Source organism: Zosterops lateralis, assembly GCF_965231275.1.
Source record: "Zosterops lateralis genome assembly, chromosome: 22".
Lineage (NCBI taxonomy): Eukaryota > Metazoa > Chordata > Aves > Passeriformes > Zosteropidae > Zosterops > Zosterops lateralis.
The window spans coordinates 7,750,303-7,777,683 of NC_139782.1; the positions used below are offsets into that span (position 1 = coordinate 7,750,303).

Here is a 27,381-nt window from a genome sequence, read left to right on the forward strand (position 1 = left end):
ATTGGAAGAGTATTCTGAAAAAGTTGTAAGAATGAAAATTTGTATTCTGAAAAAGTTGTAAGAACTTTTTTCATAGACTAGAAGACCTTGGAGGGAGGGAGGTGGAGGGGAGAACTTCCCACTAGCTAATTTACCAAGTTTTTTTTTTTTTTGTGTGTGTGTGTGTGTGTCTTGAAGTATTTTTCTAATGCTGAAAATATTGTCTGGAACTTACCAAGTGCTACCTTCCTCCTGTGTTTTATGTAGACAATCAAAAGAGGAGTTTAGTTTCTAGCATTGAATGTTTCTTGTGACCTTTTTCTTAGCAATAAGGAAACTGACCATCTGTATATAAATGGATCTGGTTCTTCAGAACAATATTTTCCACTCTTAACTCAATTTTTAATAGTAATAATAATCTATAAACCAAAAGTTGTCAGCTGACAAGATACATGTTGCTTTTTTATAAAGAGATTAAGAAGAGCTGTTGGGTCACACTCCCTGAGTAGATGTCTCTTCTCCTTCTGCTTAAGTTCATAATTATTGGTATGAAATTGCTGTGACAGTTAAACCAGCCTGAATGGAATTTTATGTCAGAATATATATATAATGCTGAAGCAATTATTTGGAAATAAGCTTTTTCTAATTCCCATTGTATCTCTAAATATAATAGGTTTTAATTATTATACTGAGATTGTGGAAAGGAACTAGGATTTTTCAACACTCTGGTGCACTCAAAAAGCTAATTCTTTTATTTTATGTTTTCAGCTTTCTCAGGCATGAGTCTGGGAGATGTTCTTGAAATAGTTATTCTTAGGAAGATTTATAAATCACTACTTTGTATTGGCTGAATTCTCCTGTGAGATGGGAGAATTGAACTGTTTCATCTTAATGTGATACCTCATGTTAGTGCCTCTGGTCTTGGATTAAACTTGAATTCAAGACTCATTTAATAAAGGAGAAGGTTGCTTTGAGGAGAAAATAAGGTTCATTTTCCTCCTCCCCACACTCAAAATGCGAGTTAAAATCTTTCATGTCTATTTTGCTCTGAAGGGGTTTGTACTTGCAGGTGATTTGCTGTAACACAAAGGCTTGCAGTTCCTGCTTCAGATTGTTTCAAGCAAATTACTGAAAAACTAGTGATTAAGGAATAGGCTTTGAGGGTTTGTCGCAATTGGAGAGTCCCAACCTTGATGATACAGGGTTTTTTTCCAAGTTTCCAAAAGTGCAAGACAAAGTTGCTCTTACCTTTGAAAATCCGTGGCCTTAACTGTAAGAAATATTTGAGGACTTACTTTGCTTTTAAATTTAACTTGAATAAAATTTTAAAAACAAAATTGGCCACTCTACCACATTTGGTGAGGTAGGTCCACTTTGCAGTGTATTTGTGCTGCTTTGCACAAGTATCCTGAATTTACTTGAGGTTGCTTATTTTTTATAAAATATAAGCCCTATTGGCAATTGTTACTTGTGTGTGGCTCAGCATAGCGGTAGGTGAGTGGCAAGTGCCTTAAGCTTATTTTCCTTTTTTTTTTTTTTTTTTGTCCTATACTACTCTTCCCCTGCCTCAGCTGGGATGTTGTAGATGCTGTTGCAGCACATGTGCCATTTACATATCAATTAATCAGGTGTCATTAATTCTCATATGCATCACTGATGGGGTAGTGGCCTCTGCTGCAGGAGATACAAAGTCAGTCCTCCAGCTCCTAAAGGAACAAACTGCTCTGATCACTTGGGAGTTTTGCTTTATGGCAGGTTGAATTCTGTGTCCACTTCTGGCTTTGTAACTTGCATTTGTCTCATGCTTTGGCCTACTTGAACAAAGGAAATAAAGCATCATTTCCAAAAAGGTCTTGGTTCTTAAAGGAAAGAAGGCTTGTAGATGAGCAGTACTTTCTTCGAGCTTCAGTCCAAATTGCAGAATGAGTTTTGGGCTGCCAGTAATGTTTTGCTGTTGTCTTTATTTTAGAATCCTGTTTTAGCAGCGCATTGCACTTTGGTTTTGTGCATGTCGAGCATAATGAGTTCTTACATATCCTCCCAAAGGCTTGGGCTCTGTTAGAGATGCATGCTTGGGAAAAGCCTCTCAGCTCTGTGGGGGTGTGTGGGCATGGCAGAGCTGTCCTGCACGGGAGGGGTCGTGGGAGGAGACCAAAGTCATCCCAGCTCTGCCCCGTGTTCTGAGGGTTGTGCTGCCTGTATGAAATCACCACGTGATTGAGCAGGGGGGAATCCTGAGCTCCATGGAACTACATGTGCTGACAGGAGACTAAAACTCCTGCTACTTGATGCCTTAATGCTAAACACTACAACTTACTTCAGCTTAAAACTCAGAAAAGAACTCTTTAAATGCCTGGGTGGTGCTGGTGAGCAGTAGGTTGCCATCAGTCTGTCCTACCCCACTGCTTTAGTGCAGCACTAGAAGAACAGCCCTGCCTGTTCTGCTGTATGGTCTGACAAAACAGAAAAAGGACAGGCAGTGTCAGAATGGAGCCCAGTCTGCTTCAAGGAAGCAGCTTTTTTTCCTGTTTTTTAGGAGCATATTTAAGAATTTGATATGAATTGCAATGCAGTGCTTCATCTGATAAGGGAAGCAGTGTGAGAACTGTGGATCTCCTTGCACTATTGAGAAATACACACCACTCTCAGTCCAAATCCTGTGTTAATGGAGTTAATGAGCAGTGAGACAGCTGCTTCCATTGATGTCTGTGTGAAAAGGCTTTCAGGGTAATGGAAATGTGGCATCCATGGTGGAAGTGCTCTTTTACTAAGTTCAGTCGCCTTTGCCAAGTGCTGCTGTGCTTTGGCAGCTGCCTTGGCTCCACCTGTGCCTTTGGGGTGGCTGCTCAGGGTCTCTGGGACTCACTGGGACACTGGGTTTGGGGTTTAGAGGCACATCACTAATGCTCCTCACTCACATTGACTCCATCCTTCCTCAAGCAATCTGAATGTAGGGATCTGTCAGATTAGAGGATGCAGTTTTTATCAGTACATTCAGCATAGTTCCAATATCTCCCTCACTGTGTCCTTTATATGTTGAAATTTGTTTTCTATATGTTGAATTTTTTTCTTGGAGACTTCCCATTAAATCTCTTCAGGAGCTGCCACATGAGAAATCTATGCTGTGTAACTATTTGTACTGTAAAGAAAGCAGTGAGCTGCCTTTGAATTAAATGGGATTTTCAGATCTGTCTATTGTTTTGGATTGTCCTAAGAGCAAGTATCTGCCTTGTGAAAAGCAGAAGTGGTTTGTATTGTAACAAGTGCTCTTTCAATAAACTACAAAATACTCTTGTAAGTGTCAGACTTGTCTCAGTGAAATGGAAATGAAACTTGACTGCAGGCCTCTCCTGCTTTTATTTTTTTATCTTGGGGTTGGGCTTTTTCCAGCAGAGTTAAAAAAGGTTTCTTTAATTGTTCCTCAATCTGATTCTTGTAAGTTCATCCAGCCTGGTGTTTCTGCTGTTATATGGAAAGCAGCAGAGAAGGCTTGTGTCCATCTCAGACAGCTTATTTAAATTGAGTATAAAAGAAAATAAGAGGTTTTTGTAGCACAAGGAGCTGTAAACCATTCCCGTCCTCAGTGCTGTCCCATCCTGTGTGCTGTTTATCTGAATTCTGGAAGAAAACACAGAGCTGGCTGCTCTCCATTTATTTGCTCATTGAAAACAAAAGAAATGGACTTTTCTGTGCACCTCAAATACAGGGGAGAGTCACACGGGGCAGTACCTTGGCAGACATCACGTCTCAGTAGTTGTGGTGCAGTGTCTGCTTTAACTGCTCCAGTCTGGTCTTGAAAAGCTTTGTCTGACTGTGTGGGCTGTGGGCTTGTTGGTGGGTTGGGGTATTTTTCTTTTTTTGTTTCCCCTGATTTCCCAGTCCCTCTGCAACTTTTCAGTTTCTCCAAAAGAATCTGGAAAGATTCTATTCAAATGCTACTTGAGGAGCTTTCCATTTCTACAATCTAGCTGCTCAAAATGACATTATCGACTTCAGACTGCAGGAAAACAAATTATTTTGCCTTTCCTTGAAAGTGAGAGGAGCTTATTTGTGTCACTTTGCATCTGACCAGTTTTATCTTGGTTTTGAATATAATAACATTATCTGCATGGAGTGTGGGAAATAGGTCCAAAAAAGTGCCTTAATGTTAAAAAAAAATAATCAGGATTATGCTGGACATTTCAGAAGGGTACATAAGTCTGATACTTCCATGAGAAGCCTCACGGGGTATAGAGTAGATTTTTGGTGTATCTTTAAGAATTTCAGAATGAATATCAAAAGAAAGGATATGGATGTATTTTGTTTGCAGTACTTAAAGCTCCTGGGCTGAGGTTACTTCCTATGTGAGTAAGTTGCCAACTTAAGGTGAATGGAGCAGAAACAAATTAAGGAGTATTTTAGCCAAATAAAATATTCAAGAGGAAACCAGAAATTAAAATGCAGTCATCATATGAAGGCCATATGAAGTTCAGTTTTGCACTCAGGGGTATTGAATTTGTGGTGTTGAAAATCCTGCACTTTCTTAAGGGCACAGCTAACGTTTGTTAATGCTATTTTCAGAAAATACTACTTATGAACATGAAGGAATGTTCTGGAGGTGTAGCTCCTTTCCAAACAGAGTCTAAAGCCTTTCTGGCTGAAGCTGGCTTAAATTGCCACAATCATGTTGTGGTTAAGTGATGCAGCTCTTTAGGTGGGATGCTTAAGTGGGATGGGAGGAAAATGTAAAGCTTTTATTCTGTAGCTCTTGGACTTAAGAACCTAAAACTGGGCATTGGAGAAGAATTTTAGGATTTGGAACTGTGGAAGAGAGAAGGTTGGAATACAGGATGAGTGGCTTCAAGAATTCTCCCTAAGAACTCAGCAACACTCTTAGAGAATTGTTGCTGTAACTCTTGTATAAAAATCTTGAGAAACCAGTTTAATATGTGTGATATATGCCAAAGGTTTATCTTAATAAAATAGAATATCCTAGTAGGATAGGCTTTGAGACCAAGAGCACTGTGACAGGCTGTTCTAATTTGTGTTTGTTTTACCAGCAAATAATAAAAGGCTCATTAGGTTTTAGTAGCATTGATTTCAAGGCACGATAAGGTCTGAACAGGAAGAAAATGCTCTTGAACCAGAAGCTGTTGCTGAAGTGTTCCTCGTGGGGAAGGCACTGACAGACTTTTCTGCCAGGGCAGTGGTGGTATTTTATCTTCTGATGTATTAAATCCACATGTGAGAGTGGTGATTACATGCCATGGGGAAAGTCTCATTGAAGACCAAGTGCTTCCCCACTAATATCTGAAATTAATTTCTTTTGTATAAAAAGGCAAATTAATGGTTCTGTTTGAGAAAATGAAGGTGAATAATCCTCCCCTTTCAAATTTATTTTTGTGTCTTTCTTTATTTCTGCCTCTTTTCCTCCTCTCTGAAAGCAGCAGACAGCTTCCAAATAAAACCCTCCTCTTCCTGTCTAGCAAAAACTCCACCAAAAGAACATCCTAAACCTTTTTCTCTTCTATAGACTGTGAACACGTGAATGTGGTGATTTCAGAAACCAGCTCTTCTCTCTTGTGTTGACCCCTGTGTTGTGTCCCGGGGGGTTGCCCTGGGGCCGTGTTGGTGTGTGAGCTGAGCACTCTGCAGTGTCTGTGCTGTGCTCTGTGCCTGTCACTCTCAGCTTCCTTGGCTCCTGTCTGTCCTCCTACACCGTGTCTCCTCTCTCCCCACAGGACTATGAGAGCAAACTGCAGGCCCTCCAGAAGCAGGTAGAGACACGGTCCTTGGCAGCTGAAACAACGGAGGAGGAAGAGGAGGAGGAGGAGGAAGGTGAGTGTGAAGCTAAAGATAATTTGGATATAGCCAAGTCTAAAGGAACAGCTGCTGTATCATCTCTTGCAGTAGATAGAAAACTTGCTTTGGAAAGCTGCAAAGCACTGTAAGTTGTTGATCTGTAATCCTCTTAGCATCAAGATCCCAAATACCCATTTATAGAATGCATTCCACACGAACAGTAGACTTACATCTTCAAATACAACTGATGCACAAAGTAGATTAGTTTTACCCCAAGCTTTGATTGGGTGGCCTTGAAGGAATCTCTCTCTTCCTGGCACTAACAGAGCCCAGATGTCTTAAAACAAAATAACACTGTTGCCTTTGTTTCCTTGTTTTGATTTTGAGGTTTCTCTTTCCTCCTTGCTAGGAATTCTTAGAATGCTGTGACATGTCTGTATAACTCCATTTCTGGACAGTAGATAATTTATTATTCCCATTATACTTCCTCTCATTCCACTCGTTCAGCATTTGGCTTTAATAGTTGCCCAATAACTTAAAATAATAGGAGCAGAAAAAGTTTTTTTTCTCTGTTCCAAATCTCATTTACATGATCATTAATATCCACTGCTAATGTCGAGGAAGTTTGAGTCCAGTTTTTCCACAACAAATAATGAAAACATAGGGCTTTGCTTTCTCTTCTTCCAGAAAAATGTGTTGAGAACTTGATGGCACAATCAGCAGGAATATAACATACTGCATGTGATAGTTTTGAGAAGAAGCTGCATTGTTTTATTTCTGTGTTTCTTTGCTCTTCCCAGTGCCCTGGACACGCCACGAGTACGAACTGGCCCAGTGGGCTTTCAGGAAGTGGAAATTCCACCAGTTCACTTCCCTGAGGGACCAGCTCTGGGGAAATGCAGTGTATCTGAAGGAAGCCAATGCCATCAGCGTAGAGTTAAAGAAAAAGGTGCAGAGCCACTGTTTGAATTTTCTGACCTATCAGTGTTGATTTTATAATCCTGTTGCAGATCCTCTGAGTTACTTGTTGCCTTTAAAAGTCTCTTGCTTATTAATTTGGGCTGTAAAAGGATTCAGAAAATTGTGAGTCTCACTCGGGTTTCTGTCTGAGCGAACATCCCAGGCCAGCATATGTCTTGTCAGGACCCAAGGAGGGTTTTTGTGGTTGCAGGTGCAGTTCCAGTTCGTGCTGCTGACGGACACGCTGTACTCTCCCCTGCCCCCGGAGCTGCTGCCCGCCGAGCCCGACAAGAGCCGCGACCGCCGCCCGTTCCCCCGCACCGTGGTGGCCGTGGAGGTGCAGGACCTCAAGAACGGGGCAACACACTACTGGTCCTTGGAGAAACTCAAGTATGTGGATGGTGTTAGAGAGCTGAATGCCCTGTGTCCAAGGAGCTTCACTCAAAAATTTCCTCCCTTGCGGTTCTTTGTCTGTGTCTGTTTTTTCTCGGTGTCCTCCCAAACTTTCTAGACAGTCTGGGATGTTATAAATGCCAGATTTCCAGACTGTTAGAACAAGTGCACTTTTCTCCAGGTTCTCACCTTACCTTCACATATAATTTTTGTGATTTGAGGTTAGACTATATCTTTTGGATGTAAGAAGACTCATCATAGCTCATTTCTCTGCATTGCTTCTTTTTCCAGTCCTTTCACTGTAATAATTCCCTTGCCACCTGCATTATATAACCTGGCAGTATAGGACATAATTTATGATAAAAGTCTTAGGAAGACTCTATTTCTATTCTATTTCTAAGCTCAACAATTTTGTCACAAAATCTGACTGCAATCTGAATTATTTTCATTACATGTAAATGACATTTTTTCCCTCCATTCTCTAAACACTGACTGAAGGACTTTTTTTTTTACTAATAACTTAAAGGATCTTGCAGTGTGAAACACTTGTTTTCTTCAATAAAATAAATTAATAATTGGAGTCTATAATGGAATCAGTTCACTTTTGAATCAGAATGCCAACATTTCTGGAATGGAATGCAGAGAACTGCTGAAATTACTCAGCAACGTGATCTGATGTGAAAAAGGCAGCAAAAAAATATGCCAGAATTAGATGTGAAAGAGAAATATTTAGAAGTGAATTGAAATCCAAGATTTATGTAAGCTTCTGCAGTGACCTTGCCTTGTGCGTAGAGAGATGAGCTGACAAAAATTCTCCCAGAATCTCTAACGTTTTGGGGAATTGGTGAAGCACCAAACTTAGAGCACAGCCTGCTCTATTCTTAGGTGCAGTTTGGTCCAGGTGAAGGCAGTGGGGTGAACCCCTCACACTGTTCTCTGCCTCTCTCTCCCTCTCTCCTGAGCTGTTTCCTGGTGCTGTGTCCTGCAGGCAGAGGCTGGAGCTGATGCGGGAGATGTACGACCGCGCTGGGGAAGTGGCCTCGGGCAGCCAGGAGGAGCCCGAGGGCTCCTTGACGGGCAGCGACCCCTTCTACGACCGATTCCACTGGTTCAAGCTCGTGGGCAGGTACGGGACCCCCCAGTGCTGCTGCCTCTGGCCCATGGGGATGTTCAGCAAACCCTGCGGCCTCCGCGGCAGCTGCGTCTTGTCTGTGGGGGTCTGGAATAGACTTAAATACGGTTAAGAGTAGAAAATGTTCTTTAGAATGTTGCTAGTTCGCATGTGAAATGGTAGAATGTGCTTTGAGTGAACCTTTAGTAAGTTATAAGTTTATTTTAAAATAATATAACCGGCTAAGTTCTGTCTAAAGTCACTGGAGCAGAGCTGTGAGAATATGAAGAGCACTGAAAAAGTGGTCCAGAGTCTCTCAACTGTGTGGTTCCAATAGTTTGGTCATACCTCAGGGAAGTGTCTGATGGGATTCTTTAATATTTCCTGCTGTCGGCCGCACCTTTACAATATTTTTATTTGCAGAATTGCCATGTTGGAAATAAGAAATGCAGCACTGTTAGATGGATGTCCTGTCAAGACCTTTACACTCAGCCATATTTCTATTTCTTTTTCATTTGCTTCCTGCTCTGTCGAAGGCCACTCCTTCCCCTGGCTTTGCTGGCAGCCCCTTCCCCCCCATTTGATCCCAGCCCAGGTGTCTCCAGGCGTTGCTGGCAGCAGAGGGGTGTCTGTGCTCTGTGCTGAGGCACAGGGGCTGTTGGTGGGTGGTGCTGTGCTGCCCCTGTTAATCGCTGTCCGTTCGCTGATGTGCAGCTCCCCCATTTTCCACGGCTGCGTCAACGAGCGCCTGGCCGACCGCACGCCCTCCCCAACCTTCTCCACCGCCGACTCCGACATCACCGAGCTGGCAGACGAGCAGCAGGATGAGATGGAGGACTTTGATGATGAGGCCTTTGTGGATGACACTGGCTCCGACGTTGGCACTGAGGAGGGATCAGACCTCTTCAATGATGGGCGCGACCCGTTTTACGACAGATCCCCTTGGTTCATTTTAGTGGGAAGGTTGGTGAGGTCACTCTGAGAATGGCCAAAAGGGACCAGCTCTTGCTGCAGGCTGCAATTGCCTTGTGCTACAGGTGGTCAGTCTAGCCAGAATATCCATGGCCGTAAATTGGAATTGCCAGAGAACATAGTTCAGCATTAAGTTTTGAATTCCTGTGTCTGAGACTGTGAAGACCTAAGTGGTAATTGAGAAAAGAACCCATAGATGTGACAGTGTGAGTAAATCTATCTCTAGATAACTGTTACAGCTGGGATTTGTGTACAGTATTTAAACATTTCTAGAATTCCCTATTTAGCCATTGCAGAGTCACTAAAATAGAATTGTAGTGTGTTATTTTCTTCCATGGAAGAGAATCTGACTATGGTGGGAAGTCTTTAGTCCAAATCCAGAAATCAGGTTTTTTTTGGAAAATAGGTTTAACATCCTGTGCATACAAAAAGATGGCATGAGGAGAAAGAAGAATGGTTGTTTCTGGATGAGGAAAAGAGTGTTCTCTGAGATGATTTGGCTTCTCAGATTATGCCTGACTCTCTGTAGCCAGTATTACACAGTGAAAGGTCGTCAGCATTGAAATTCACTGGCTGTGTGTATCAGCACTTTCCCCAGGCACTGTGCTTGAATTCCTGGAAGAAGTTTGCTTGATGTATTTTAGAATATTATTGAGTTTTCCAGAACAGAATTAGGGCATTATCATATATCAGTGTGTGGTGTAGACCCTTAAGGACGGCAAGTTACATTACAGAAATGTAGTTCTTTGCACTGTTTCTTCAGTAATAGTCTTGCTAACACATGTTTCTCATTACAAGAAACAGAAACATTTTTATTTAGTGGCTTAGCTCCTCTCTCTGCTGCTTCCCACTCCCCCAATGGTGCTTTTGTGCCTCTTTCCTTACCCTGTAAGCCAACATCCTCATTAAGGTGCTTGCCACAGGCGTGGTACAAAAAAAAGGCTCCATGGCCAGCAGAAGGGAGGAACAAAGGAAAAGGGACCAAAGCTTGGCTTTATCCTCCTCTGTGAGTGTCAGCAGGGAAGATTTCAGGGTCAGGATCTTTATGCAGTTTCCTTAAATGCAGGAAACTTGTTTACATAATTTATGAAAAGGAGAGATTGAGTTTGCTGGTCTTTATCAAAGTTCAAGTTCAGTGTAGTGTGTTTGTCTAACCTCAGGCTTTGTCTGAAACTTGGAACTTTCTTGATCCAGTTTTTGAAAGAAAAATTACTAAAGTTGCAAGAAATTGCTTTAGTCCTCTGTGATCTCTGGATCTGTGCCCTCATGTGCAGTGCCTGGTACCAAGTTTTACAAACCCTGATTCTCTGGTTCAGGTGGGGAGGCAGTTTGGGTTCAGGCCAGAGTTTTACAACCCCTGATTCTCTGGCTGAGGTGGGGAGGGTTTGGGAAAGCCATCTGTGCTGCTTTGGGCTGGCTGGCAGCTCCTTTGAGCCCAGGGCTGCTCTGTGTGCCCCTGGAGCCTGGGAAACAGCTGAGCTGTTCATGCTCACTCACAAATGCCTCAGGAAGCACAGCACAAGCTGAGCAAATACAGTGTGTAATGAAAACACTTGTGCTTCCTGGCAGTCACACAGCTTGCTTCCCATTCCCTGCTTTGTGCAGAGCTCTGAGCTCTGTCTGTGGAGGGACACATGAAGCTGCAGCACTCTGGGCACTGGCCCCAGTGCTGTGAGCTGCATGTGCAGAGCTGTGAGTTCCTATTGTGAGGCTGGAGCTCAGTGACTTTCTCAGTTGTTGGTTTCTGTTGTTTCTATCCCTGTTCTGTTGTGCCCATTCTGTCAGCAGAGGCTGTTGGACTGTCCAGCACCACTGAGTAGGAACTATTTTAAATCCTCTGTGTCTTGCAGTGTGACAATTCTGCTTTTGAACAGCCTTACAAGTACCAGGGGTGTGCCCACCTACAGAGGTGTTGTCGTGAGCACAAGGTAGCCTACACTTTGTAACACAACCAGAATTCCTTATCGCTGCCATGTGGACTGGTTGATCTGTTACAGAATGTGAAGAACAAATAAAACAATTTTTAGTATTTTCAGGGGGTTGTTAGCAATAACAAGTGCAGGTCATGAAGGAGGGGAGGCAGAGAAATGGATCATGTAGTTATCCAGCTCACTGGCCATCACAGTTACTTTCTTTTCTCTCTCTGTGCTATGACTGTCTTTTACTTGTAACTCTTAAAGAAAAGAAGAAAGAGCTGGTCCCTTTAGCCATCTCTTCTGGCATGCTGGGTTTCTTCAAGGCTGATTCTATTTAATGGTGTGACATATCAAGCACTTGCTTTGTTTTTAAGGGAGGTGGGAGAGGACTATGGGATATTTTATTTAAATCCTAATGCATTCATTTTAAAAATATCTCCCATCGTTCTGAGTTCTGTTAGTTTTGTTTTGGTTTTTTAAAAAATCATGTTTGTCAAATTTAATTTCTAGTTATGTTGTGAGTATGCCATTTTACCTCACCAATCTTTCTGCTAATCCAGCTCCCCTCTTTCAGTCTGCTGGGCTAAGTGCAGGGGGACACTTGGGGGCTCTTTGGGGACTGGGGAGAGGAGGAGGATAACTCAGATTTCATCCACTCCTAACTTGGCGCTGGCTCATGATGAAGCAGCTGGAGTGGCACTGGAGCAGCAGTGCTGCACAGCCCAGCTCTGTTTTGCTGCAGCCCCTGTGCAGTTGCTCTCCACTCTACAGAAGAGATGCAGCATTTTCATCAGCAAACAGGAAGCTTGAAACTTTTTGCATTATGTGCTTTTCTCTCCCTAAGTTAAAATTATTCCAGTGAACAAGGTGACTGGGTGGAAGCAAATTGAGGAAGAAGAGAAATAATTTTTTTCCTTGGGATGGTCTGACATGGTAGGGGTTAATCCAGCTGAATGCTTTGGCTGGCACGTGTTGAGCAGCACCTTCAGAACCTTTGCCTTGCAAATAAATAAATATTTTTATTTTTCATGCTGGTGATGCTTTCACTCTCCATTAGTTTGGCTTTGAAGGGAGAAGGGTTCTGCAATGCCTGACTCTTTTAGTTAGTGAGACTCCTTCTGTGCAAGGCTCTTGGGATTCTGTTCTGCTGGGAAATGTCTGTTCTCCCTGCCTTGCAATGTGCTTTTCAGACTGGGAGTGTTTTTCATGTTGAGTGCAGAACCTTTGGGAGCTCCATCCCTGATCCAAGTGAACCATTCCAGTTTCAGGGACTGTTTTCCTGTGTGGTTGGATGCTGGTTTCTCAGATGAGCCTCCCCTGAAATTCCAAAGCTAAAAATGAAAACGTTAGAGGGAAAAAATAAAATTGAACTTCTCATTTTGTTACTTGAAATTTAGGCTCTTGTCCCTTCCCCTGCTTTATCAGTGTTTACCTCACTTTGAAGCAGACTGAAAAGGAATGAAATCCTAATCTTAGTGAAGTGTTATGTTGGTTTTTTTTTGTTGTTGTATGGTTTTCTTCATTTTTTTTTGTTTTGTTACTTTTATAGCCATATTAATCATCCTCTTCTCTATTGCATTGTGTCACCACTTTTATTTTGGTAGCATTATTTCTGTGTCCTTGGTTCATGACTGACACCTGTTTGACTTCCTTGTCATTGCAAAAGAATTCATTCATCCTTGGAAGGGGCATGAGAAGCCAAGGAGCAACACTTCCCTTTTGTCATGCAGGACTTTCCCCAGGAATGTTAAACAATAACAGTTTAAATTACAGGAATTAATTATACGTAATACTAAAGACTAATAAAAAGAGCTGTAAGGAGGAAATTAGTTAAACAAATTACTGTTGTTTAGTATAACTTAATGTGCATAAATTTATTAAAATTACATAATTAGTTACTTTAAATTTAATGACTGGTAAAACTATTGGTTAAATTTCTGTGCATCTCAGTAGTCTTCTGAACTCTGAAACAGCTCACTTAATAAATGAAACCTTCCATATTTCCCCCATGTTGAGAGCTGTTCTTCAGCTGCCTTGAGCTTCTCCACATTTAATGTTTTACTTATCCCACTGAAGCTTATCCCACTGAAGTGTGATGCTTCAAAAACTACTGCAGTTCATTGCAGAAACATAAAATAACTTAGTAACTTTAGTCTCACTCCTAATTAAAATCTATACAATTAAATTGGTTACCTTACTGCTCCAAAACAGATCCTGCTTGTAAATAACTTAAAATATGGCAGGATTGTCCCCTTTGGGGCCTGAATGCTGCTTTTCCTTTTGGAAACTGTAATTTCTATCTGGTTGCTCTAGAGCAGTGCTGTCATGTCTTATTTATATTTTGCTTTTTCAAAGAAAGAAAGAAAGAAAATGCTCCTAAAGAGATTTACCTGTGAAGACTGTCAGTCTTCTACTGTTTACTGTATATTCAGTGAATCTTCCCAGAAACCTGAGTGATGACTTATGGTTTATTGTGGATTTCTGATTATTCTGCACACAGTGTTATCAGAGGAATATAGAAGAGAGAAAACATTCAGCCAGTCTGTTTTTAAAAGAGTGGTTTTACATGTTCAGTAATAAATTGAGGCTGTGTGAGCATAGCAGATTAATTTATTTTTAATTTATCCCTTCCAACCACCTCATTCTTTATAATCAGTAGCTCCCTGATAGGTTCTATCAGTTTGCTAACAGCTCCATCCACAACTGTCCTGCATCTCCAGCCACCCTCCATCCAGCCACCCTCTGCTGTGTCTGTCAGTCCTTCCTGTCAGCCCTGGGGCCAGCAGGCTCTGGATGAGCCTTGGCCAGAGCTCTGGGACCTCCTGTGTGGGCAGGATGGACTCAGGACCTCCTGTGTGGGCAGGATGGGACCAGGACCTCCTGTGTGGGCAGGATGGGACCAGGACCTCCTGTGTGGGCAGGATGGGACCAGGACCTCCTGTGTGGGCAGGATGGGACCAGGACCTCCTGTGTGGGCAGGATGGGACCAGGATCTCCTGTGTGGGCAGGATGGGACCAGGATCTCCTGTGTGGGCAGGATGGGACCAGGACCTCCTGTGTGGGCAGGATGGGACCAGGACCTCCTGTGTGGGCAGGATGGACCAGACCTCCTGCGTGGGCAGGATGGACTCAGGACCTCCTGTGTGGGCAGGATGGACCAGAACCTCCTGCAGGTGCAGGAGATGCTCTGGCTGTCCCAGGAGTCCCAGTGTGTGAGCTCTGGCTGTGCCAGGAGCCAGGCAAAGCTGCAGAGGGGTTTGCAGCCCTGTTCCTAACGCTGGCTGTGTTTCTCTCCTGTCACCAGAGCGTTCGTGTACCTGAGCAACCTGCTGTACCCAGTGCCCCTGATCCACAGGGTGGCCGTGGTCAGCGAGAAGGGCGAAGTGCGCGGCTTCCTGCGCGTGGCTGTGCAGGCCATAGCAGGTGAGACAGCAGCCTCACAAACCTTCCTTCCTTCCTCCTGGTACTCAAACCTGACTGCAAACCTGCTCCTCCAGACACCAGCCTGACAAACCACACCTTCCTTCCTCCTGGTACCCAAACCTCAGTGCAAACCTGCTCCTCCAAACACCAGCCTGACAAACCAAACCCTTATCCTGGTACTCAAACCTCAATTACCTTCATGTTACAAAGAACACTGCTCGCTGTTCTATTGAAATTATTTAGTTCATTGTTTCACCATATGGCCTGAGCATGAATAAGTCTTGAAATAATGATACTGATCAAAAGATTTTAAAATTATGATGATGTTGACCACTGAAGTTTATACCTGGCAACTAACGCAACACTGCTTTTTAGGACAGTGGTGCTGTAAGTCTGAAAACTAAAACTAAAGCAAAGCTTTTTAGTTCTGGCACTCAGTGTAAACAGTGGAGAAGGGTGCCTGGTTTGATAGTCTTGGTGACCTGCATTAAAGTTAAATGTACCAAGTTTTAGCTGTGCTTAAACAATCCTTTTAAATAATGCTCAGAAATGTGCTCCTCTGGGGTCTGGGGAGGGCCTGTGAAGAAGTTTCTGAACTGATGGTTTTCAGCATGATGTGAACAGAAAGCAGCAGCAGTTTCCCCCTTCATTGCCTCACTCAAAATGTGGAGACTTAGAAGCTGCTTTAACACAGTGTTTAATCAGCAGGAATTCTTTTCAGAAGGGAAGAGTAGATATATGGGGTGGTAAGGCCTCAGCCAGTGCTGAGCTGCCATTGTGTGTGTGCCAGAGTTAACTGCAGGTCACTGCTCAGCCGCTGATGTTTCAGACTGGCTCAGTGTGAGGTGGGCTCTTGGCAGGGCTGTGCCTTATCCGTGCTGGTGGGAGCACAGATCCTTCCCATCATTTGCCCTTCCCAGCAGTGGCCCACTGCCAGCAGTTCTTGCTTGTTTAGGTGGGGTAACCCTGGAAGCTTCACTCTCCGTGGGAACATATTAATGAAACTCAGACTCTGAAGGTGGATAAGAATCACTCTGGCAGGGATTAAAACAAGTGAATTAAAATCTGGTTTAATGTGTACAGAAGTCTAGTTTGGGTCCAAATAAATATTTATCCATCCAGAAGAACTGAATACACCATGGCTGATAGAAACTGAACTGGGGACACCTCTTGTAAAAGGGCCATGGCATTGTTTGATCCCTAAGCAAAGCTTTGGAGCACATTCTGAATCTTGGGATTTCTCCTGTGAGTATGCATTTACTGGGAAAAAAAGCCTGGCATTTAACCAGGCCCTGTTGTTGTTGCTCTCTGTGAAGAGGAGGAGGTGAAATGAGCAAATTGTATGGACAGATCCAACTTTCAGACTTCCAGCATGTCCTGGTGCAGCTTTGCAAGTGTTACTGCTGAGTTCATGGCTCCAGGATTTTAGATGTTTACTGCAGTATAATAAACAGAAGTAAATAAATAATGAAAATGGTTTGCATTCGAAATTCTCTCAAGTTAAGTATCTTCAGGATGCAGTTTCAGAGTCAGTCTTGTTTTCCCACACCTGAGTTCCTGAGGGATGGGTTTCTGGTGTGATCGTTTCCAGCACTTGCTCCAGCTTGTAACTGGATGACTTTTCTGCTTTCTGTTTTGGTTTCCATTATAATGAAAATTTCCATTTGGATAACTCTGTGAGGTCTCCCTTTTCCCCATCATTTATTTATCTATCTCCTTTTTTCCCTGTTTCTTTTTAGCTGATGAAGAAGCCCCAGATTATGGATCTGGTATTCGACAGTCGGGGACAGCTAAAATTTCGTTTGACAATGAGTACTTTGATAAGGTAAGAATTCTTAAAATTGAGTTAGGAATCTTTGAGTGTAGTAGCTTGTGCTTCTAAATGAGGAACACATATTGTAGGAAAGAAATGGATGGCAAACCCAGGAAGTGCAGGAGTCTGTTACAAGGCACTGTGTTTCATTTTTCAGAGTGATTTTTCCTCAGTTGCCATGACTCGGTCTGGGCTGTCGCTGGAGGAGTTAAGAATTGTGGAAGGGCAAGGACAGAACTCAGAGGTTACCACTCCTCCAGAGGAGATCAGCAGAATGAATGACCTGGGTAAGCAGGAAATACGTGGTGGTTTTGGAGAACTTCTGGGAAATTCGTGACATTTTCAGTCAGTCACAGAAGGGAGTTCTGAGTGTCCTTCCAGAATAGCAGGGTTAGGGAGAGGTGTTACCATGAACATGAGAGTTCTTGGACTTAGTCATTTGCAGAACTGTGCTGAAAAACTCCCCAGGTATTTGGATCTTTTGGTTATCAGCAAATTATTTGGATTTAAAAGGAAAAAATAGGTATGATGGGACTGAACTGTCTCCTGAAGAACTATTTTAGGGAAAGAAAGGAGAAAAAAAAATTATTTCATGTGGGATGTTTTTTTCTCCCTAAGACTTGAAGTCAGCCACTTTGGATGGAAAGATGACTATGGAAGGATTCACTGAGGAAATTGGTGATCACCTGAAGCTGGGCAGTGTGTTCACCTTCCGTGTGACAGTGCTCCAGGCCAGTGGCATCCTGCCTGAATATGCAGATATTTTCTGCCAGTTCAAGTAAGAATTTGTCCTTATTTGCATTAGGCAATTAATTGTTTGATAGAGCAAAGAAGAGTGGGCAGGGGAACCCTGAGAACTTTTCAGATGGGTGGAGGTGTTGTGCAGCAGAGAAAAACAACTTGTCAGGAGTTCCTGGTCCCCACTTTCTCTTGAGCAGGTGTTAAGGAATAAAGTTTTGGGGAAAGGAACTAAGAATCACAGTGGACTCATAAGTTGTTAGTTTATAGATATCTCAAGGTTTTAACTTTTAATATGAAAAGTTCAATAGTAGATTGTACATTCACCCATTTGAATGAAAGCTGCATGACCCTGGAGGAAATCAGCACTTCTCAAGTGAAAGTGCTCCTAGGCTTGGGTTCTTAAGGAAGAGAATAAAAATGAATAATAAAGACATAAAACAAGTACAGGAATTGTGGTCCCACAGGACTGTGGTATTCCCAGCTTTAGGCCATCACTCAACTGCTCCTAAAGATCCAGCAGAATACATTTCTTTCAGGGTTTTAGGATTTCCTTCCAGGGTTGGATTCAGAGCACAGCAATCTTCATTAAACCAATCTGTGGTGGCTGATTTTTTGGTTGATTTTGTTTTTAAGCTTTTTACATCGACATGATGAAGCTTTCTCAACAGAACCTCTCAAAAACAACGGCCGAGGGACTCCCCTTGGGTTTTACCACGTTCAGAATGTAAGTAAAGCTTTCCATGAGCAGTGACTTCCTCTGCCAGCCCTGGCAGTTGTGTGTGTCCTTTTAAAGAATAGACAGCACTGGGAGTGATTAGGTGAACCATGTAATCCCCATCACAAAACAAAACACAGAATGATTCTTTATGGCAAATTTAACTCTTCTTTCACCTCTGCTTCCTGCCATTGAATTCTGTGTTTCCTTTCCATGATGAAAACAGTCTAGAATTCAGGAAATAAAATACATGTGTGAATAGCAGTGCTCATGATCTCAGATGAACTGGATATATCTATTTTTATGAACTGTGTAATGCTTTGGTTACATGCAGCCTCCTCTTCTCCTACTTGAAATGCCTCATACTGAGGCTTTAATTTTCTCCTTTATTGGAGAGTAGAATTAATGCCTAAACCAAAAGGGAATTCAATTGCTTTTACTGTGAGTGACAGCAAGTGGTAGGAAAAATACAGACTCCTAAAAGAGATTTAATTTTTTGAATGTCTCATTTTCTTTCCTCCCTTTTGAAATAGATTGCTGTGGAAGTGACAGAATCGTTTGTGGAGTACATCAAAACAAAGCCTATTGTCTTTGAAGTCTTTGGACATTATCAGCAGCATCCTCTCCACCTGCAAGGACAGGACCTCAACAGGTATTGGTCACCAGCCTGGCTAAAGGCACTTGGGGATCCTGCTCAGGTGATGCAGGTTTTGTACTCCTGAGGATGTGCACCACAGCCTCACAGGCAGAATTCCTGATGGAGGTGGAAGTGCTGGCAGAGCCTCTGGACCCAGTGTGGTGACTGATCGAATTGTTCTGCCCTCTCAAACATGGCACCTCTCCTGCCAGTCCACCCTACAAACACCCTGATGGCACTGCACTGGAGTGCTGGGAGCTTCAGCAGTGCTCTGTGAGCTCTGGGCACACCTCAGCAGTGATGTGTGAGCTCTGGGAAAAGCTCAGCAGTGATCTGTGAGCTCTGGGAACACCTCAGCAGTGATCTGTGAGCTCTGGGAACACCTCAGCAGTGCTCCTAGGCTTGGTTAAGTTAGAATAGAAGAAGAGCAGAGGTTAGTCTGAGAAGTCTGCTGAGGCCCCTTGTTTTCCTGACAGGGGATATTTACCTGTCTTCATAGAATTGTGAGGATATTTTTAGAGACAGTTGTAGGTGTGTGTATACAAAGATGCATGTGTGTGCATTTGTGTATATTTCTTATGTTTAACTGCCTCTGTATTGATAACTCTTCATTTCTCTGTAGCCCTCCACAGCCTTCTCGAAGATTCTTTCCTCCCCCCATGCCACTGTCAAAGCCAGGTGAGAGCAGCTCTCTAATTCTGCACATCACAGCTCTGCTACTGCAAATGGATTGTAGTGTGTTCCTGAGGTATCCAGGACATGGAAAAATGTCAATGGAGTGAGTGGTACAAGGGGCATTGAATGTCTTTCCTGGCTCTCTGCCCTCTTTAGGTGTTCTATTTTTATTTTTTCTCAGCCTCCTCTGCAGGAAGTGCTGCCTGGTTCATTAGGGGGTAGAATTCCATTCCTCAAGTGTTGACCATATTCCATGAGATGTGGCTATGGCTCTTCCCATGCTTACTGAGAACTTACTGGCTGGAGATTTGCTTATTCATTAATTGCTTCATCTTTTTTGCTGTCTCACATTCTGGTTTAGCGAGTCAGTCTTGTTGAAATGATCCTTGATTTTCTTTGCTTAACTGGAATAATGCATGCTGAACTCTTTTGTGATTTTTTTTTCCCATTTCACCTTTAATTTCCTCCTCCCTCTCTCTCTCACCTGCATATTTCTACCATCCTTTTTTTTGTGTGTGTGTTCCATTCCCTCTGCAGACCATGAGAGGAAAATTGAGTTGATTAGGTACCTTATGTCTGGCTATGTAAACGTGCATGTGCTGAACGCGCTGTCGGAGCATGCCAACGTGCTGGCCTCCTCTGCCGTGGCTGCTTTCCAGGATGGAGCTGACCAGCTGCCACCTTTTCTCTTTCTGCCTGTTCCCACTTGTCAGAGTGAGAGGGCTCCTAAACGAGATGGTTAGTAGCCAAACTTGCTCTGTGATAGATGTAGAAGTAGTTCCAAAATGTGCTTCGAAAACTCCTTTTTCCTTCATCACGTGGTGGTTTTAGGAGTAGAAGCTGAAGGTTGTGCTCATGGGAGGATGATGCTGTGCTTAAATTTAGGGCTCTTTTAGAGACAATTATAGAGACAATCTGGAGACTCCAGTGTGTTGGGTGTCACAGATTTTTGTGTGTCACTGCATCTGTTCCCTGAATTTCCAGCACCTCTTATTTTTTCTGTGTTCTGCATTGAGTTTTGTGATAGTGGGATGAGAGATGCATATGGAAACACAGGCAGCTATAGAGGAAACATTCTTTTCCTTTTCACTCATCTTCCTTTTCTGCCACTAACAGTGCTGTTCCTCACTTCCATTTGTGTTCTGTTTTATTTAACTCAAAAAAATTCATGCTGGTTAATAATTGTACCAGAGCAAGTCTGTGAGAACATTTGGAACCAAGCTTTCATATTTAGTTAAATGTGTCTTTCTGCTGTTTTTCTCTTTTGATGTTCTTGAGTCACTCTGCTTAGCAATAAACTGGAGTGACTTGTGTGTTTGATGTTCCTCTGGCTGCAGTGAGCTCATGTGCAGCTGCAGGAGGTGATTGGGTGTAGGAGAGTTACTCCCCTGAGTAATGTGTGAGGAGGTAAATGATGAGCCTCGAGCTCTCCACCTCAGGGTGGAGCTGTGCTGAGAATAACTGATTCCTGGGAAATCTGCCCCTCTGAGGCAGCTGCTGTTTTACCCAGAAAAGAAACAGATCTCCACAGAGCACCCAGGCACACCTGGAAGGAAGGACCTGTTTTAACTGGGGGCTGTTCTGTCCCTCCAGTGCATGGGAAAGTGAGCTGTGGTAGGAGCTGAAGGATACAGAAGTGGAAAGGTGTAAAGAACCTAAAAAGCATCTGAGCAAAGGAGGATTGGGTCTTGAGAGGCTGAAGGGAGAATAATTATTTGGCTTAATAAAAGCAGTGAGGTTAGCATGTGAAAGGAGAAAACATTGAAAATCAGAGTTAGAAAAATCACAGTGTACAGGAATGAAGCTTTTAAAATGTTCCCATTTACAAAAATGCAATGAGTGAGCAGATAAGAGAAGGCATGTAATGGTAACTAAAAGGCTTGATGTGTGAGGGAGTATTAGGTTATTTCTAGAATTTAAGCTGTTTCATTATTTTTTTTTTTCATGGTTTATTCCTACATTTCATTCCTACATGAAAGGCATTAGAGGGGATCTGGCTGGTAATTCTCATTAATGCCAAGAGATAAGGAGCCCAGAAAAATACTTTGGCAGGATTAGGGCTCTGGAGTAAATCTTGCTCTGCCTTTTTACATTTACATCATCTTAACCAAGTGGTGCAGGAGTCTGGCAGTTTGTAACACGAAGAAGTGAAGACTGAAGTTTTAAGTTCTTTTCTTTCCTCTTGTGTGAGGAAGGTGAAATGTACTTTATGGGTGAGTAGTGCTGCAGATGAACAGACCTCAGCAATTCTAAATCACAAACTGTTAAACCAAAAAGCAACTGATGCACATTTGAGGAAACTTCTCTGTGATCTAGAGGGAGTGTGTATTTTTCCAGGCTCTTTGGATGCACTTCTGTTCTATTATTTAACTTAAAAGATTTTATCTGTTCTAGTAACCTCGATCTAAAAAACAACACTTAGAGAAATAATGATTGCTGTCAGCAGCATCATTTTCATGCTAAAAGTTGTGGTCTGCCTACATGGTACACAGAATATGTAGGACCTCTGAGGTGCCACGTTCCTGTGAGCTCTGAGTGAGCTTTACTTGTTCAGTCTTTGTAAATCATTATTTTTTTTTCTTCTTTCTTTGTTTTCTTTCTTTTAAGTGCCAGCTACAAAGCTGAATACTATGAGCAAGCCCAGCTTGGGGCAGAGTGTGAGCAAATACGACCTCCTTGTGTGGTTTGAGATCAGTGAACTGGAGCCAACAGGGGAGTAAGTATATTACTATATTAATATTTTGTGTTTCTAGAACGGTGGTTTATGAGATCTCTGGATTTTTCCCCTTTGTTCTGTTCAGACCAGCTTGATGTTTAGCAGTCACCATGGTGGGGGCCTGGCTGGTTTGTAGTGGTGGGGTGTCCAGTCTGCTGGCAGTAGTTGTCCCCATTGGAATGGACAAAAATGATAGAATGACTTTCTTTCACACTTGGAGGAGCCTTTCCATGGTGAAATTCCAGGCACAGGTGCTGGGAAAACTTCCCTTGTGTAGGCCCTGAGTTTGGGTGCTGTGGGACACTGGAGACTTCACACTGCAGTCACAAAACAGACTCTGTTTAATGTTCATCTCTGCTACAGAGGGTTTTCCCCTGACAGTCTTCAGGGCTTATATTGAGAAGTGAGTTCCAGTTTTGCATTAGTACTGGGAGTACAGTGGGTGATACTTCCAGGTTTCTCTGATCCTGTAATGTCAGGAGGAGCCTGTTTGCAGAGTAGGCAGAAAGACAAACTCTCATGTCTTCAGCTGCCACAGGGAGAGGAAGCTGCTGGCAGCAGAGGCTGCTGTGCTGGTCCATTTTCCTGCTGCTGATTCCCTGTCTCACACAGGTACATCCCTGCTATCGTGGACCACACCGGGGGCCTGCCCTGCCAGGGGACCTTCCTGCTGCACCAGGTACTGCTGAGAGCTGGGGACAGCCAGTGTCACCTCTGCAGGGAGGGAGGGGCTGCTGTGCCTGGGCTCTGCCCCTCATTTCCCTCACAGCTGTCAGTGACACTCAGGATCTCCCAGTCTGGGCTGTGAGGAGTTTGCCTGGTCCCAGGGTGTTGCTGTTCCTGTTGCTTGTCACTGGGCATCCCACTGGTGGAAGAAGAAAGTCTCTTAAAAGCAGGAACCTTTGGGACCAGATTTTTGCCTTCAATGTTCTCCAGCATCTCTTGGACACAGAAGGATCATGTGGACTCAACTCCCATTTGCTCTTTCTCACTGCTTGTGGTTATGACACATAATCTGTGTAGTGACCATATCTTAGTGCATCTTAAATGCCTCTTATAGTCCTTAATAATATTTTGTCTCTAGCCAGATTATAACGATAACCCTGGTTAAATATGGTTTATAGGTTTAAAGTTATGTTTTTCCTACTCTGTGGGGTGAGGAGGGGGAAACACTTAATTTCTGTTACATTTGAGAATATAACATCCCCTTGAAGGGAATTTTAGGGCCCTGGAACATAGAGCTGCTTGTTCAGTTACAGACTGGTTTAAATGATATTATTTACTTGACTTTTGCAGTGTAAGTGCAAAATAGACGTTGTGTGTGTGTGTGAACACCTCAGCAGTGTTTTGTTTCTGAACTCTGCCAGGGAATCCAGCGGAGAATCACCGTCACCATTATCCACGAGAAGGGCAGTGAGCTGCACTGGAAGGACGTGAGGGAGCTGGTGGTTGGTGAGTAAATGGTTTTGCATCTTGCTCTGTAAGGAAGAAAAACCATCACTGATAATTTCTCTTTGTATCAGATTCTGTCGTTTTTATGAGCACTGCCTGTAAGAGAAGGGTTTTGAAAAAGACCCAGAGGAAAAATTTAGGTTTTGCAACTTCCATTTACAGCTGCTTGTCAAACATTTTGTCCAAAATTATATTTGGGAAAACAAATTCCTTTCATGTTGCAGTTTGAATTTTAATTGATTCCTCCTCCTCCCCTTTTTAGGGCGTATAAGAAATAAAGCAGAGGTAGATGAAGCTGCTGTGGATGCCATTCTGTCCTTGAATATTATCTCTGCAAAATACCTGAAGTCCTCTCACAGCTCCAACAGGTAAGTGAATGAAGTGAGCACTCCAGAGGGGAGCATGAGGCACAGCCTCTCCCTGCTCTGCCTCTGGTGTCTGTTCAGGCAGGGGCAGGGGGTTGGCAGTTATTACCTTCCACTGACAAATGGGTATTTTAGTGTGTTTGAATTAATGGATCAGTAGAACTGGAAAATAGGAAGACTGTTGCTGGTTTCCTGTCTGATACTATTGGATTTGCAGATGGAAAGCCCTGTGCTTTCTGTTCTGTTTCAATAAATTCTTCTATATCTCTGTAGTTTTCTATAAGGTGGGCAGCTTGGGTGAAGGAGAGTCTGATGAAGCTGTTGGCCATCTCATCCTGAAAGGTTTAAGTTGTGGGATGAGTGCAGTGTGGTGAAATGGGACTGAGCCCTCCTAAGGGATGTGTCTGATGTTTGCTCATTGTCTGCAGACTTGTTTGCTGCTTTCTGTGGTTTTTTTTCACTTTGTTTTGTTTTTTAAGTCCACTTGTTCTGTTCCTCTCAGCTCTTGTGTTTCTGTTCTGCTTTTGGCTGCACTAACTGAAGCTCTTTCTATGTTTTTACAGGCTCTTTCTTGATAAGGATATGCCTAGGTATTTTCTGTTTGCTTCCTTTGTACATAAAGATTCTTGAAAATAGAATGCTTTATGTCCTTTGTATTGCTGCCACTTCCCTCAGCTTTTACTGAATTCTGTTAGCATAGCTCTTAGCTCTTCCAGAAATAGTCTTCCCATTCCTCCTCCTTCTCCTCTTCCTCTGTGTCAGAGGGTTATTCAGGTGCAGTTCACTGGGGGACTTGTGAAGATGAACTTACCTTCACATGTGAGAGTAGGAGGATTTCCTTTGTGCAGTCTTCTTGATTCTCTTGATGTGCCATCAAATATAGGCCCCTTTTGTAGTCCTTGCTATTTTCTTCCCTCGTTCTGTATCAAAGAACTAAATTTAGAATTTCTCACTGTCTTTGACTCTAATTCTTGTTTGAAGGCAAGGCAAGGACTGAATGATGAGGTTACTTGAATTGCTCTGGTCAAATAGCAGTGGCTGCCGTGTGGCTGTTCAGCCTCTGTTCTGGGGCTGGATTTGCATCTCAAATTTAACCATGTGGTTGCCACCCCTCAGTTTAGCAGCTGGCAGAGCAGAGGAGCCAGACCTGCAGGAGCTGCCCAGGCTGGATTCCTGTTCCACCTTCCCCGTGGGGTCACAGCCCAGGTGGCTGCACAGTCTGGGGCACTTTGCCCTCTGCTTTCTGTCTCTGAACAAGAGAAGACAGAGTCTTCAGTGCTCCCAATTCACCACCTTTCACTAATGCTAAGTCAGGATCAGTTTTAACTCCACCTTTAACCTGTCTCTCCTCTATTCCCTGCTTTGTGTGTCCTGTGCTCCCTTTTCCTCCGGGTGCCGTTGGCTGTGCTGAAAAGAGTTCACTCACTTCTGCTTTTTGTCTCCCTCTGTAACTGTTGTAGCAGGTTCTGGTTTGGACAGGCAGAGCTGTGTATATTTACCTTCCTGGCTAGAAAAGATCCACTAGAATAACTGCCTCAAAGCTGTGCTTGATTTCTCCTTGGTGTTTGTCCAAACATCATTTCACTCAAGAGGGTGGCAGTATTTCTGCACTGAGGAGCATTTACACCTGTGTTCTCTCTCCATGAGGAGAAATCTTCTTTGGCAAATGGTGCAGAGCTGATGCCAGGGCTACCTACAGTGGTTTTTCCATCTGTGAGCAGACAGGTTTTACTGCTTTCTCTTCCACCCTGAGAGTGGATCTGGAGTTTACTAGAAGTTTAAAAAATTGCTTGCTGTCATAACTAAGTCATGATGAAAGTTTAAAACGTAAGGACTCAACACAGATGTGTAAAGCCTTGAGGACAACTGTGTTTTTTGCCTAATCTAACTCAAGTGAGGATTATTACTTTACAATGCTTCATAGTGTTTTTAAAGCTACCAATTACTTGGCTTTTAGATTAGTTTCTTTGTATTTTTAATTGGCACAACATGTTCAGAAGTAGTTTCCTAAATATGGTTCTTCAAATGCAAACAGTATCTAGCAGAGCTCTCACTTGGCTGCACCTCATGGTGCCTTTATGTATTAGCTTGGAATTGTTTAATTGGTATCAGAGAAAGGGGATTCTTGGAAGCTCTATTTGAGATCAAACTCTTTGTTTCTGGTGTGTCTGCTCTTAGTCTGTTTCATGTTTCTTTTAGTTTTGCTTTGTATTTTGTTATTTCTTCTAACTCCACCCTGCTCCTTGTCCTTTGTCTTTAGTTTCATCTTCTATTTTTCCATGTTGGGAATTAGTACAGAAACTCCTTAGAGATATAACTTATTTTTAAAAAATAATATACATTAAGCACTTTCTTGCTTTTAGTACCACATCATTTAGACTCAAAATGGGATAAAAAATAGCAAGAAGGTTTGGGAGGGAAATTGTATAGGGATGATAAAGAATGAACACCTTCTGTTTCTGTTACCAGTGTGGAGAGGTGTGCTGAGATCCTGAACAGGGGCATAGGGGTTCTTTCCAAAGGACCCTCCTGCAGTCAGTCACTGCCTGTGAGAAAGGGGAAAGCTCATTTCCCCAGGCCCCTGCTGGGGAGGGGAGAGTGTAATGGTGCCTTTAGCTGTGGTGGTTTAGCTGTGCTCTGTGTGATGCTGTCTCTCACTTTTTACTGGAGCCTTCTGGGTTGCTGGGCCAGACCTGTGGGAGCTTTCAGCTCCTCTTTCATTGTCCCAGACTGAAGAGATGTCTTACAGAATTCCTAAAATATGCTGTAGAACGAGTGTTGCTTATAAAAAAGAATCTTCCCATGCACTTTTAAGATCCAGCTGGGCTGAATTGCACCTGAAGCAGTAGAAATTCATTTTCTCTGTTTAGAAAGAATTGTTTACTGCTGATTTCCCTGTAGTGCTATGACAGCTTTTGTTTTCTGCATTCCCTCTTCTCTCTTTTAGCTGAATCTTCTCCATAACAGGCAGTGGTCTTTATGCCACACTGTTTCAGGGAGAAGTAAACGATCTTGGAAATAAAGAGAAGGTTTTTGCTTCAAGTATTTGTTTTCCACATCACTGGAGGATGTTGTCAGGGAGGAGATGCTTTCAGGGAGCAGGAGTTCCTCTGCAGCCCTCTCACTATTGACTATTTTACTGCACTTTTCCCCAGGACTTTCTACCGGTTTGAGGCAGTTTGGGACAGTTCCTTGCACAACTCCCTCCTCCTCAATCGAGTGACACCGTACGGAGAGAAGATCTACATGACCCTTTCTGCCTACCTGGAGGTGAGACACCAGTGCCTTCCTGTGGGCTGTAAACTATTCCAGACAGGACACAGAGTGGACCTGAGAGAAATAGATCCAAAAGTGATCTGAATCCTGGGGCCAGTAAGAGTATTTATTCAATTTCTGAGAGCAGGGTGGAGAAAATGTACTCACAGTTAACATCTTCATGTCGAGGTATTACTGCCTTGCGACACAAGGTCTTACCTTTTATCTATCTTTGTATCTGAAAATCCACTGGAGTCAGTGAACAGTGCTCTGTAAGTACTGACATGACAAACAGTGGCTTAGCTCTTGGCTTTGTGTGCAAGGCACTGTTGTGTTGTGTAGTAAAATCATTTCACTCATGAGATGCATCAAGAAATTTGGCAGTTCTCTTTCACAGATACACGTATGAAAACCCTTCACCAAAGACCCAAACAAGAACAAATTTCAAAAGCTGTCCCACTGAGGGCAGCAGTGTAA

The 27,381-nt window shown here is 43.0% G+C and overlaps 1 protein-coding gene across 5 annotated transcripts in view; it reads left to right on the forward strand.

Moving 5' to 3' along the window:
- Nucleotides 1-27,381, forward strand: part of KIF1B (kinesin family member 1B) — a 68,562-nt gene that overhangs the window by 34,932 nt on the left and 6,249 nt on the right. For 3 of the 5 annotated variants that reach the window (XM_083876598.1, XM_083876599.1, XM_083876600.1), the window contains 16 exons: nucleotides 5,700-5,796; nucleotides 6,561-6,709; nucleotides 6,932-7,110; nucleotides 8,102-8,239; nucleotides 14,417-14,535; nucleotides 16,275-16,360; nucleotides 16,506-16,635; nucleotides 16,967-17,126; nucleotides 17,723-17,813; nucleotides 18,338-18,456; nucleotides 19,064-19,119; nucleotides 21,724-21,832; nucleotides 22,445-22,511; nucleotides 23,200-23,284; nucleotides 23,547-23,652; nucleotides 26,805-26,919. In XM_083876598.1, the coding sequence (XP_083732724.1) occupies nucleotides 5,700-5,796; nucleotides 6,561-6,709; nucleotides 6,932-7,110; nucleotides 8,102-8,239; nucleotides 14,417-14,535; nucleotides 16,275-16,360; nucleotides 16,506-16,635; nucleotides 16,967-17,126; nucleotides 17,723-17,813; nucleotides 18,338-18,456; nucleotides 19,064-19,119; nucleotides 21,724-21,832; nucleotides 22,445-22,511; nucleotides 23,200-23,284; nucleotides 23,547-23,652; nucleotides 26,805-26,919 (1,806 nt within the window). Of the gene's footprint in view, nucleotides 1-5,699; nucleotides 5,797-6,560; nucleotides 6,710-6,931; nucleotides 7,111-8,101; nucleotides 8,255-8,938; nucleotides 9,188-14,416; nucleotides 14,536-16,274; nucleotides 16,361-16,505; nucleotides 16,636-16,966; nucleotides 17,127-17,722; nucleotides 17,814-18,337; nucleotides 18,457-19,063; nucleotides 19,120-21,723; nucleotides 21,833-22,444; nucleotides 22,512-23,199; nucleotides 23,285-23,546; nucleotides 23,653-26,804; nucleotides 26,920-27,381 lie in introns of all 5 variants that reach the window. The other 2 variants (XM_083876601.1, XM_083876602.1) reach the window with 2 other exon arrangements.